At 37.4% G+C, this 14,819-nt stretch overlaps 1 protein-coding gene across 1 annotated transcript in view; it reads right to left on the reverse strand.

Moving 5' to 3' along the window:
• PDSS2 (prenyl (decaprenyl) diphosphate synthase, subunit 2) overlaps positions 1-14,148 on the reverse strand; it is a gene marked incomplete at its 5' end in the record, with an annotated part of 67,105 nt that extends 52,957 nt beyond the window's left edge. The window contains one exon of the mRNA XM_010013438.1: positions 14,017-14,148. Coding sequence (XP_010011740.1) covers positions 14,017-14,148 — 132 coding nt within the window. The remainder of the gene's footprint in view (positions 1-14,016) is intronic.
• Positions 14,149-14,819: the final 671 nt, after the last annotated feature.

Genomic DNA, 14,819 nt, shown 5'->3' on the forward strand with positions numbered 1-14,819 from the left:
ACCTGGTGTCTATATCCCTGGGTGAAGAGGATTTTTCTGAAGATTCAAACAGTCCTGGAGATCAGCATCCTTTCAGATACTTGAGGGAGCCAAACCTTAACTTCCTGCATCATTAGTGAATACTTAGTGGCCTTAAGAACATAGAGCAATGTTAGCAGCACATCTCCAGTCTCAAAACCCCTCTAGCTAACTTCATAGTTAAACTAGCCAGCAAATCCTACCCGTGTTTTGCAATTGTTTGAAAGATGAAAAAAGCGTGTTTTATTTAATAGGATCTTAAAAAAAATAAAATAATAATAAAAAAAATATTACGAAACTAAAAAGAATTCCATTAATTCCAGGCAATGCAAGTCTACGATAACCGAACAGGTACTCTGATAACTAAATACAGTAAACAGTTTTCTATCAACAACAATAATTTGCATCAAGTTCATTCTACTATCTGCCATTTGTACAGTTCATTTTATTACTGACAAAACTACTTTCCCCAACAAGGTGGCATTTTCACCAGCAGACACCAGCAAATATGAAACAAATACGAAACTTGTGCAATGTGAAACAAACACAAGCCCCTGATTCATTATAAAATCCAGCGGCATCAGGCTAATTTAAAGGTCTAAGCAGAGCATAGCAAACATTATCCAGCAGTCTCATACAGTTATTTTCATACTAAGTTTCCAGACAATTCAGAGTAAGTTTCAGTTCTGTAATGTTAATTCAAAAATGGAAAACCAGTGGCCAATTCCAAGAGAGCTGATCACAGGCAAGCCCACCTCTGCAAAACTAGCAGTGGTCTAGAAACAACAGAATCATCACTGATTCCTTAAAACAGCAGTACCATGTTTTTTACAGCTGAAGGTAAAAATAACACATTTGAACTCAATGGGGTGGAATAAAAGCAAGCCAAAAGAAGAGTTTAAAATGGAGTTAGCTTTACGCTCTTTTTTGGTTTACTGAAGTGAGCAAATTGCAGGTATTGTAAATAGAAGTCTAAGAAAGGCAGTATAGAAGGTGAACAAAAGCTTTGGCAACAGCTGCTGTAGCATGGCCTTGGAAAAAATGGGATGGTAGGATACACAATGCAAGGAAAGAACGTAACTCAGAACTGAGTAAGGTTTGTTGATAAAAATAAAGAATTTAAAAAATCAAAAGATGAGGTATGTACTAACGGATTAACTTGTGGATTGGATGACAGTGCCGTCACCTAAGCATGATGATGGAGAAAATTGCTTATTTTGTTATGGAAATGACCAAGATTCCTTCCCTTATGACAGCAGCATGTGTCAGCCAGAGAGCTTACCAAAGGACTCTAGGCACCACCCAGGATGCCCATCCATCCAGAGTTACCTAGGTTTGCTCTATAGGCCCTCAAAACCAAGTATCCTCCAATTACATCTCACAAATCTACTCTGTAACAAATTTCACATCATGGTTTAAAAATCATTTTGACTATTCTGTGTTTTATTTAACCAAAATATTTAAACACTTGCACTAAAACCAACTGTGAAGGGAAATAAAAGGTCTCACATGCACGTAAGTGGAAGAAACAGGCTGCTAACAATTAATTTTATGACCATACTTTCTCTTCTATGAGTTGTTCCTCAGCCCTCTGACACTTTGAAGCATGGCTATCAGTTTATTTGCAATGACTGCGGGAGATGGTTTGAACCAACATAACAGAAATTCCCATTCCTGTGTAGTGGCAACTATGCACAGACTGCCAGCATGAACTATCACTCCCAGTGTTTCTCTGAAATATCTCTGAAGAGTTTGTCTATAATTGTATTCAATGTAGCTGAAAGTTAAGGTGCAGTAACCTTGACATTAAAGCTCTGCCACTAATGACACTTGAAATACATGGAACCTCTTTATGTGAGAGAAAAGAAGGTAACCTTTTTTATGCAGTGAAGAACGAACACCTGATAAATGAGCAGTCCTGTTAAGAGAATAGATTGTTCATATGTCTAACTGCACAAGAAAAGGCATGAAAAAATACAATGTGAATCACCAGAACACAGAGTACCAGATAGAGCTGGGGTTTATTTTATATATATAAACCTGTACATATTTTATCGTGCTTATATAAAACATGCTATACATTCTGAAAACCAATAAATATCCAGCTCACAGAGGGGAGAAAAAAAAACCCCAAACCATACTCTGCTCGCACAACCACAAGTACCTCATACTATCAAGGAAACCTGTCCTTCTGAACAGCTGTAATTGCATTTATGTTAGTCAGCAATTAAAAATACAGTTTCACACCTGCTCTCTTCTCCCCTCCTGAACTTTCAATGTTCAGAACTGGATATGGACATTAATACGATATATTAAAATGTTGTATTATAAGAATATTTTTGCTTTTCACAAAGCAGAAGTATGCAGCAGATGGATACAGCCTGCTTTGTACCAGGAAGGAGACTAATAGCTAAAGGGAGACGGCAGACTTCTCTGAGACCTTGCCCCTTACACCAGGTGTGTTGACAGAACCGCCAGCAGGGAAAGGATAATAAACCTTTTGGAGCAAGACAATGACTGCTGCTTCTGGGACCATATCAGCATAGTAACAAGCATTTGATGCTGTTGATGTCTGCAAAGTTTTATCATTGTTCTTAGTATATATCCTATGCAAATGGAGTATTGTGGAATATTGCAAAAATGTCTTTTGATGAAAAAAATAAGCTACTACTGTACCATTGGCATAATTTTCATCTATTTTTACCTTATTTACAGCAGTTCTATATGGTACCTGAAAATCTCATGCTTTCATTTTTTTGTCCTTTCATCCCAGAATGATTCAATCTACACATTTTAATAAGGTATAAAATGTCATCAACCAATTCAAGCAACATTAACCTCAAGTGAGTGATGGTGGAGAGACAGCTATATGCTAATAAGCCACCTTCAAGAACAAGCTTAATTTCTGCAGAATTCTTACCTGAGTCCATAAAGTAAGATCCTTTATTGATTGCAGTCACTACTGTAACTACAGTTACAGTATTGCTAAAATTCAATTTACTGACTGGAACAGTACATGAATCTAGCTGAACTTTTTGTACTGGTTTTGTTACATGAATATCAGAAGCCAGAATGAAATTTCAGCTCTGAGAGACTGAAGTAAGCCTTCCACAAAACACTGTTTTGGTGAAGCATAACAATTACGCTAAAGAAATCAGAAATACTGCACAGTGTCTGAAGTTTCCTCATGTTTCTTCCCTTTCCGGAAATATTAGATGCATAATTTAGTTGGCTGCATCTTCTCTTTCCACAAAAAATACACACAAATTTGGCTAAGTCTTTGGAAAAAATAAAAACTCCAACTCCAAATACTTTAATGGACTTCAAGAGTTGGGCAATCAAGCTCCTAAAACCTCACGTGCGCTGAACGTGCTTCATAATCATGCTGTCAGTGCTGATCAGAAGTTTTCAATTGCTGCAAACCCTACAAAAACACATCACCTTTCTGATTTCTCTTCTGACTGCCTAAGCACCTTCTCAAATACAGCACATTTAGAATACCATGTTGTATTCATATTCTTGAAATCTTTATCCTTAATTCTCCAACTCCTTATCCCCTTCTCAAATTGCTTACGACATTCATCATACATGTTTCTAAAAACTTAAACTCAGAATGCAACCGTTATCTCCAACGCTGGACATGCCAGTCCTGCAATCCATCTATACCTAAAACCTCTTATTAATTTAAGTAACAATTTAACTTTCCTCTTAATCTAATAGCCAAGGAGTAATAAACAAGGACTAACATCCTCCATTCCAATCTACTGAAATACCATCTCATGCCCATTGAAAATGTTTCTGCGAAGATGATTAATTTCTATGAGTCATTTCCATCAGGTTAATTCTTGCTACTGTTCCTTAGTAATTTTTCTTCCACTGCTGCATCAAAAAAACCCAAACCACTTTGCTTGTGAAGATCTACCACACGAAGATGTCAGCATGCACTCTTATTTCACAGTCAATGTCTATTTCAAAAGGAGGCAGCCCAAAAATTTGTTTCTCTCAATCTAGCTGTCAGCCCCTAAAGAAAATTCAGTTTCTGAAATAAGGAATTTTTGATTTGACATTTGTCTCCAGAGTTCAACTTAGAACCCTTTCTCCCCACCTCCAAAGCAAAAACAAACCAATACAACAACTACCACTTCACATGGAAGTTTTATGCAATCTTCTCTCGCCTCTTCATGTTTTTCATGCCAAAGAAAAATTATTACCACCTTTAACAATCCTGGCTATAGCACCACAGCAAGTGATAGATTCTTTCTCTTTCCTTGTATTTTCTCTATCTACCAACCTGTATGTACTCACAGACCCACCTTTATATCAGAATATGTTACAAATATCAAGGCTTCTTTGTCCAGCAACACAATGTCCTGTCTACACCACCCGCAATAATAGGCTGGGGGTTTTTAAATTATTATTATTTGCTTTAGAAGCACCTGAGAGCTGTCAAATTCCACAGGATGATCTACTGAAAGTAAAAGGCCAGATACCAATGAAACAATTGAAAGAATTAGTTTACGTAATATATAATGTGATCAGGGTCCAGAACATGCTGTTGTTTCAAGTGGAAGAGAATGGATGTTGCATGGTCCTTATACAGTCTCCTGAACTCTAAGTAAAGAATGATACGTTCTGAGCTAGGAGGACAATGCTCATTAGCAGTCAGGCTCACTCTTATTTATACTCAACCCCAAAACAATCTGTTACTAGCACAGAAACAACATATTCCCCATATATATTCAGATGTGCCACAGACCATTACGTAATTCTATATACATATACTTGTGGAGTATAAAGAGAACCTCCTCAACTCCACCCCAGCAGATGAAAAATTTTGTAGTATCTTCAGTTATGTTATATCAAAGTACTGACTGAATCATATTAAGAAAATTAACAGGCACAGTAAGCCTTGTCATGCTTCATATTGCTACAATTTTTCGAGTATAACAGAAATTCGTATTGAAACTGCATAACTGCATAGCAAAATTTGTCAAGGGAGAAGTTAATAGGTTGTGCTTGGGAATAGGACAGCTGGTACTTCAGCAGATGGGAAAGCATGGGAGATACTTTGGGACTGTAGGACAAATAAATTACATAGATATAGGTACTTAAGAACTTGCAGTGAAGCTATTGGTCACATTGACATCATGGTTCTGAGGAATAAGCAGTCCCCAGAGCTGTTCTGCGTCTTCATCACAGCACTGGTTTGTGCTTAGGTGATGGCTGGAAATTTCTCTTCACAAATACGATTTTATTTTTTGCAAAGAAAACGTGAAAGTTCTCAAGCAGAAGTTTATTGCAAGAGAAAGATTTTACAGCAAACCACCAAAGAACAGTTCTGGTGAAGTGCTCTGGTGTGTGGAGATACCGTGTCCCAGGAAAGCTGTGATAGATCTTAGTACCCACAGGTCATTTGGCCTTTCTTTGAAAAGTTCTCACAGGGGTGAAGACAGGACTTTGTTGCTTCCACAGCTGCTCCTGACCCACTGCAGAATTTTGTCAGTGCTGTAGTGTTTTGTATGCTATGCTGCACACCATGGCAGTCCAGTAGTCACTTCACAAGCAGTGAGTGGAGGAAGCTCCAGGAAAAGGGTGGGCAGACAGCAGACAGTGTTATGGTTTCTCCAAGGTAAGCCATCCCTACTGTGCTTTCTGTGATACTGAACATTACTCCATTTTCTTTAAAAAATTTACCTTGCTCAGCTATCTAGCACTAACCAGACTTATTCTGAACTAGATTTGAGTCCAGATCTCTGCAGTCTTTCATTAGCTTTAATGCAGTGCCTTTTGATTTATTCCACAGTGTAAGGAGAGGACCTTTTCTTACTGAACACATAACTGCTGTATTTGCACATGCTGTGTATGCTGAAAACAATAAAAGTTAATGAAGAAAAGTACTGGTTGTAATGAATTAGTAATATTGTTAGATTTATATTTGGAGTTTATTGTTGTAGGTGGAAGATGATCAATAGGAATATATAATCAAGTTGTATGTGCTTTTCATCTCCTGAGACTCATCTTATAAATGAGATGAAGAATCTCATGGGACTTATCCTGGAGAGCAAAAACTAAATAGAATAATTTAGAATAAGAGCTTAAATTTCCTCTCACTGAAGCTAAGGGAAAGCTACCAAGAATTGGGAAACAAAATTATACATGTCTTAAAGATTATAAAAGACACCACTGCTCATGTTTTGGCATACTTTTCCCATTATCTTTCAAACAAATAATTTTGTCAAGAGCACTGTACTTACTAATGTACTTAGGTACTGAATATTTTAGGACCATGCATTTTCTCTGCCAGTTAATTAGCTAAGCTTCAAAAGTACATGTTAGTTGGGATACTGCACCTTCACTGAAAGCCAGCCTTCTAGAAGATAGGAATAAGAACAGTAGGTCCCAGAGGAAATTATTTTTATGATAGAGAGTCCTAATGTGCCCCAGTAAAGGTGAGGATTGATTGTTATGGTCTATTGTTACTATAATTAGAAGTCAAACACCAATTAGCAGTTCCATTAATAAGATTAATCTCTGCAATATCTGCAGCTGAGACCCAGGGCTTGTGTGCAATAAGCCAATGTGAATTTAAAGTGCAACAGCTATTTTGCACTAAAACTCACACTTTGAATACTTACACCACACAAAAGAAAAAAAAGCTCTGCCCTCTTTGAGTTTAAACATGTTCTATCATGACTTACACGACTGATGGGAACAGATGCAATGCAGCATGAAGTCTCACAGACTCTCCTCACAGCTGTTCCCTTTGCATTGCACCAGGTCAGGGTAATCTAATTCAGTTTTCCATTACTAATAAACTCAGACAAGTAGTAATGGAAAAACAAACAAACAAAATCCCAAACAACAAAATGAACAGAAAAAAACCACCAAACTCTACCTTTTTACAAATATGGAAGTACTCTTCACATGACAGGAGTCCATGACAGTTAGGTATAATTTATTTACTTCAAAATATGAACGTAAGAAACAGCCAGTCTCCCAAGTTACTACACTACAAAGTTCAGAACATGGAAACAGAAAGAAGGGCAAGGTCTGAAGGTATGGTGAAAAGTCACATACTCATGCTCTTTGTATTTGTGTAGGAACCAAAGTCATAATTTGCATGGTCATTCTTTGACAAAAGTTTTGTCTTTTACAATAACTCTCCAACAGATAAAACTATACCATGCAAGGCAGAAAGAAGGCTTTTATAATATCTAGTAGGAAAGAGATCAAGGCAACCTCTAAGTGCCACTTACACTGTTACAAGACAATTAATCTCACCTTCACCAAAATCTACTCATGTTTGCCATGGCTTATTAGCCAAGAGGCTTTGTAACAGATTTGCATTTTCCTTTCTTCCTTTTAGAGGGAGACTATCCAATTTCTTTGTGTGGAACTATTAATTAATCAAATAGAGATTGTGGAGACACATTTCAGTTGGAAAGCATTTAAACGATTCCTAAAAATTACGAACACCTTTAACCTAGCTCTACAGCAGAAAGAATTTGCTGGCAAAACTTTACTGGTGAGGTGAGCAAATGAAGGTACAGCTTGCACAGTAAAAGACCTCCTTTGCAGGGTAACGTTGACCTTCTCCTAAACCAGAAGGTAGCCCTTTGCTATTGTAGTCATCTACTCCAATTGGAGATGTGACAGTCTGCTGATTCAAGAACAACATTACCATCTCTCAGCTGTTTCATTGCATTCACAAGGACAGGACAGAGGCTACTTGCCAATAATTGGAGCTCTCAGGGAATGTAGAGCCCGAAGTACACATCCTCATGGAGTATTCTGTTTATAACTGAAAGTGTAACACCTTTTACATTTTTTTCAATTTCCAAGTGTACTCACACCTCATACGCTGCTACGCTAAATATACAAAAGAGAGTATTGCCATTTCAGATTCCTGTCAACCATAAAATCCCAGTTCAACAGCAGTCCAGGACACATGCAGAAGTCAAGTCAACAAACCAATGTTCATTTGTGTATATCTGTGCAGACTGCAAGTCTTAAAGCATACTATAACCAGTATACAACCTCTACACTTTTGACTACGCTAGTCCGTATTTATCTTTACAGACTGAAGTTGTCCAAGGATCATCAGTTGCATAGCTTCAATTCCCTGGAGACAGCCTGATTGCTTTTCAATCACACAGCAATTAAAGACTGCTCTAACAAGCACAGCATCACCTCTGTTACACTTGCCATGGCATAGGTTTTGGAGAAAGAACAGATAGAGCTGCAGATGGCGAGCTGTCACCTATGAGAAATGGAAGAGATTCCTAGTGTCCCCACTAATATACAGCAATTTTTGGTGGCATATCCCTAAAACAGACAAGACCTCTGTGCTTGTGTTCTCACAATAAGCCTTGACACGGCCCACATAACTAATTCTGAAAATCTGGGATGGGAAGTTGTTTAGATATTTCATCTCTCAAATAACCTTACAGATACTAAAAGGCTAGATTACGCCAGCATCAGTGTGGCCTCTTTTGAGCTACATATTCATGAGTGCACAGAAACTACAGCATTAAAAAAAGAGCACAAGGCTACAGACAGTGTGTAGAAAGTTCATTCATCTGTTTAAAACACATTTTGATTATCACCATATGAAGACTATGCTCTTGAAAGACCCAACTTTCATGAAGAAAGCTAGATGAATCTCATCTCATTGCTGGAGGTTGGTCTACAGACCTGAGATCCTTTCCAACTTGATTTATCCTGCAAACCCAGATGTACTATCAGCAGCATTTGGTTTACCCTGAAAAGAGGGTAATGAAAGGTTGTACTTCCTCTGAAGATGATGGAAAGGTCTTTGGAATCCAGGGGAAGGAAATTAAGTTAAGGTAAAGTTTTGTTTTAATATCTAGAAAAATTGCGAGTAAGCTAGATGGAGCTGCAAAGGGACAGAGCAGTATGTCCTCTGTGCTTAGAATGACACCTACCCCTCTGACTGCTTTGTAACCACAAAAAATTCCAGCAAAAAAGAAACTAATGGATGAATGAACCCTCTGGCTAAGATGGGGTATTTCTTGGAGACCTTTAAGTTGCAGACCAATGTTCCTTTAAAGAAGGTGAGAACAGGATGACTTTGGCATAGCCACAATGACAAAGACCATGTGAAATCAGACTGTGTGATCCATGTGTGTGTGTCTGCAAAAAAGGGTTGCCAGGGCACTTAAGAATTACTACTGGAACGTGACCAGCAAAAGACCCATCACCGTAACAAGGAATTGGTGTCTGCTGCTAACTTCCACTTAAATTGGGCTTTTGTTGCAAGCAGCATCAATGCTGGTTCCAAAATCATTACTAAAACATCAAGTAAAAGGAATAAGTGTTCATAATCACTGTCACTACAGTATTACCACCACTCTTCCAAGCAGCACAAAGAATTGTAATTCAAAGACAAGTTTATCCAGTGAGTATCAACGTCTTGTAGAAAAACATGTTTATCTTGCAAGAGATGAACTCCTGGAGCTTTAAAGGCCAGCTGCATCATTCTACCGGAGAAGAGGCAGGGACAGAGGCCAGTATTGATAGTACCAATCCAGCAATCTGTTTGCTGGATTTACCAGCTTTTAGTACAGATCTGAAATAGTACTTTCCATATTCCATTCCACACATAGACACACACTTGCTGAGCTTGGTAGAATAGAAAGGTCTTTGCTTGTCAATAACCATAGGATTCACCAGTATGAATGCCCAGGCAGATTTGACTGAAAAAAAAAGATATATTTTTAAACCTTTGACTGAAAAAAAAAAAAAAGATATTTTTTTCAAGCCTTTGACAAGCATCCAAGGAAATCTGCCGAGCTGACTCAATGAATGTCAGCACTAGAGAGTATTTTTGAAATTGGCACTAATGGCAAAAAAAAAAAAAAAAAAAAAAAAAAGGCAAACCACCAGAGAGAAGAAAATAACTTCTGTATTAGAGCCAAAGGTACTGAGGCCCGAAGAGATGGTGTAAGTTTGTTCTTTGATGTTACTTACATTTTAAGCTGTGACAGAGGCTATGTCAGGAATTCATTACTTAATATAAAGCCAAGGAGATTCCTCAGTCCCCAGCCAGTAGTGTCTGGTAGTGCCAGACATGAAGAGAAAAAGATACCCCTTTGGGTATTTAGTGAGAGGACCCAAGCCAGTCTTGGTATTTTCAACTGTAAGAATCTAGCTCCAATTATGAAGCATAAAGCTGTAAGCGTTCAGAAGCAACATGATCCTGAAGCTTTAATTAAAAACCTCACTTCCATCAGCAAAGTAAAGAACCAGCAAGCTGTGTACTTGACTATCCTAGTGATTTTTCTTCTGAAAGAAGGCAACAGAGTGTCAGACTAGTATAATCACCGGTTAGGAAATGGGTCTCAAAGCTCTTATGAAACTCTAGGCTCACATCGAAGGTGTTCTCTAATACTATTAGCATGATAAATTATCATTACTTAGATTCCACCTAAACCCAAAAGTGAGTTCTGCTTTCTCTTCGGCACAGACGTAGGAAGGAGTTTCAAGGGAACACAGGATGCATGCTTTGCTTGAGTACAGGCAATGACATCAACTTTTACATGATACTACTTGCATACTGTAGTGAGCGGTGCACTTCATCATTACATTTGCAATGCTTCCATAGCCAAGGAAATGTTTTCCTAAAGCATAAGACAACAGCAGAAAGTTTCAACTTTAGGAGTTCTGTCCAGCAGCTGAAATAGAGCTGTTTATCATACTGCTACTTCTCTTCATCCTCTTTTGGGATCACTGGTGCTGAGCTGGAAGTAAAGCCAGGTTCTTTTTCCCACCAATAGGAATACAGTCAGGTTGCTGGCAACATGATACAGAAGTGGCTGTACAGAGTAAAGCATGCCAAGCAGGCTTTTACAACACTTCCCCCCTTATCTTCAGCATGGCTCATAAGGTAACCAGCAGTTACTATGATATCCTTGCATACTATGACCTCCACACCCCCAGCTTAATGCAGGCAGATCACATCTCCTGCAAATTATTAAGTGCTAAAGCTGGAGGCAATGCTGGCCAGAGGCAGCACCATATAACTACACTAACCCTGTTCCTGTAACTACCAAAATTGTAATCCTCATTATTCTGGAAAAGATTGCTCTCTAGTAGCAGGCATCATTTTTGATCCATTGTGTACCAGTAAAAAACAGATGCCAGCTAAGCAGCTTGCTAATCTATTTTTATACATATAGGTCAATTGTCCCATGAACTGACATATATAGAGAAGAGGAGAATACAATTAAAAACCATTTTTGTGCTATTCCAAATTCAGCTCTTGGTGTCTTTCTGTTTTAATTGTGGTTATTGTATTGCTTGCTTATATTGTGATTCAGGAACATAAAATAGGGAGAAGAGGTTATGCAGAACATGCCAGATTCCAGGATGAAAAAGTCCACCATGCTTTTTTGTGGTTTTCTAAGTTATATAATTATCATACTGTTATATATTCCTGGTCACAGACTGAACATCTAGTGCAGTACCATATATAGCGAACTGATGTAACCTGGCTATTCACTACGGGATGAATATTTAAAAAGAGCACCAAGAGCTGGTTCCAACACAAACAGTGGGAAAAGAAAGACTGGGCTGGTGCAATTGCTGACAAGTACTGGAACAAATTAGCTCATGCTCAGATTTCAGGAATGCAATTAATTAATCACTACTAAGTACCCTAAAATCAAGTGAGCCATATCCCAGCTAATAGTCCACAATATAATGTTCACAGCACGTAAGTATCAGGCAATGAAGATGCTCATTACAGTGCCAGAACTAGTGTTTCCAGCAAAATATTATATATAAAGATGAAGTAATTATATGGCATGGCAACAAAAAGAGCTGTAGAGTTTACAGCTGAGCTGAAAATCTGTAAGAATCTATTTCCAAAAAATACTTCCCAAATCTGGAAACATATGAATAATAAAGTATTAGGCATACTTCTTCATATCACTGAGGGATATACTTTGCCTTTGATATATATATATCTAATACACATACCGTAACCAAGAGAGCAAACAAAAATGTACTAATGGAAAACAACGTCCTTTTGTTCATATTCAGGAGAAAGCAGTTTGTAGAACACTCTTTGTAATACATAAAACAATCACAAAAGCCCTTTAAGATCACATTTTTACAAGCTGCCTGTTCTCTTAGCTTTATACAATCAAGAAATAAAAATCAGAAAACAGACTCACATTTAAGAGCATATTTGGAAGAGTACCCTAAAGAATGGAGTCCAAAGTCAAAGGCAAAGCCCACTGTGACCTCAGCAGAGGGCAAGAAATGGCCACTATGGCACAAAACGAATCAACACATTGGCATTCTCCTAGTGTGCATCAGTTTGCTCATATTTACACAATGCTACAGGCTTAAAGCGTCATTGAAAATCCATTTAAATTAACAACTCCACAGTTATCACTTCTGCAGACAGTAATGAACCTTAAGTGAACCTGTGTGGGTGTATTCAAAACTGCTTCATTTTTGGAGTACCTTTGTAACTCTGAACTAGGTATTAATGGCTATGGACTTGCTCAAACTTAGATTATTAGGCTAGATTTTCAGCTGGTTGAACTGGCATAGCTCCAATGATGTCCATTTACACCAAATGGCTCATTATTAATTCAAGGTCTTATTTGCTCCTTAATGAATAATTTCACTAGTCACCTTCCCAACGGCAGCTTTAAATTCTCAAACATTACCTCCATGGTCAGAATTATCATACTCAAGAACTTAGTTATCAAAAAATAATGTTTTTTCTCTCCTTCTATGAGACATACCTAAGGTATGCTTTTTTAATCATTTACAAAACAAACTAAAATACCTCCTGTGCCACAATTAACTAACTAGAATTATGCTTTCATACAGCATCATTTGCATATAAATATAAAAATTTTACAACCCTAAGGGGACATTAAGGATGAAACAAAACAAGAATGGAATTAAACAGCTAAATGGACAACACAGCCCTCCATAACAAGCCTCTTCTATAGCCTTGTCTTTTTTCGTACTTATTGTTATTTCTGTCTGTACCCATTCACACATATTTTTCACCTCTGTTATTTTAAGATACTACATACATTTTAACATCTTTGTTTGGTCTTTCAATTTTACAATGCTATCTCTGCACTTCTAAAACAAATGAGGATACAAACACATCACTAAGTTTGTGCATCTTCTTTTAATGCATCACAGTGATCAAAACCACAATTGACTGAAAACACGACTGTCTGTTCTCCCAGCCAACCAACACTCAGTATTTTTCACAAGGATTTCAAAAATTCAAATTGTATGATTTTTCAACAAAATGTCCCTCATTACCTCAGTGGAACAGTTAACTGTCAAACACACAAAGGAAAGCAGCCACTCTTTTTGATTTCTGTTGTTACTAGAATTAAGTAATTTAGTTTAAATGCCTAAAAAATATTCAGGAACTCAATGAAGTTGAATTATCTCAGTGAGAGCCTAAGAAACCTCTACGGTAGGCTCAGCAATTCTGCTGCAAAACGTGGGAGGTAAAAACTTTATTCTACGCTGCTTTTTTGTGAGAAATTATCCTTCAAAGGGGCTAGAGCAAAATCTATGTGCTCAGTGAAACCAACTGGTATTCCACAAGACTGGCAATCTGACTCTGAAATTTCTAGCAACTAGGTGTACTTGAGTAACACTGGAGTAACTCAAACTGAAAGTACTCTAGCATCTTTACGTTTCTGAGTACTGCTTAACATAAACTTTCAAATAACTATCTTGACCCAAATATATTTAATTTGGTTGAACCCAAAAACCACAGTTAAGATATAAGCATGGATATTATAAGAGCTATACAAAAAGTAGGAAATAGTTTTCACCATGGAAAGCATGAGGAACAAAGTTTTGTGATTAGGTAAATACTGATTTTCCTTAAGAGCTGAGCAGGCCACTTAAGATGCCTTGATACCACCAAGAAGATGCCCATCAAATGTACCTTGGTGTATCTTGATAAAAAAAGTTACTACATACCTGGAATAAATTCCACTGACCATGTTGTGCTGGAAAGAGAGGTCTGCTGTGCTGGGTCCAGCAGCTTTGGAAATAAGCAGTACAACCAAGCCTCGCATCTGTAAGTTATTTCGGCTATCATACACAAAACCCCTGCAAAAAGGACAGAAAAAAAATAATCACATTTTCACAATCCACTTTCACTGGTTATACCACAGTGGAAAGAAAGACTCAGACCTCAGTCTGCCATCATTTCATCAACTTTTTTAATATTCACATTTGCATGGAAATAAGCTGCAATTATGAATCATAAAAAAGGAACCATTTCAAATGCTGCACCTGTGAATTTGGGGTCAAGAGAAACTGCCACCAAATGTGTATCTGTTGAAAGCAATTCTAAATGACCACTTAGGTACACCACCTCAGAAATCAACTTGTTTCAAAACAAGCATAGTTTTTTTTCCTTTTTGACTGTAATGTCTCCAATTGCATTCTTCCTGTCCTTGTCAAACGCTTCGTAGTTCATATGTTCATCAGTAAGGCTAAATCACTAGTAGAGAAGATAATACATTCCATATGCTATTAAATTTGTAAACTAATTTCCAATAAATAAGAGCCCACATCTCTGATATAATCAAAATATTTGTTAAAATAAATCATATAAAGAACTTCATCCCAGATTACTAAGCACTTCAACTCATTTTATTCCAGCATATAATTTTGAAGGAAATCAAAACAGAACTGTCTTTCCAACATCTGAATGAAAATCTAAAATGTTGATCTTAGAAGTATGTTTGAATAAAGAAAACAGTGGACACAACTTA

Source organism: Nestor notabilis, unplaced genomic scaffold (genome assembly GCF_000696875.1).
Source record: "Nestor notabilis isolate BGI_N333 unplaced genomic scaffold, ASM69687v1 scaffold18804, whole genome shotgun sequence".
NCBI lineage: Eukaryota > Metazoa > Chordata > Aves > Psittaciformes > Psittacidae > Nestor > Nestor notabilis.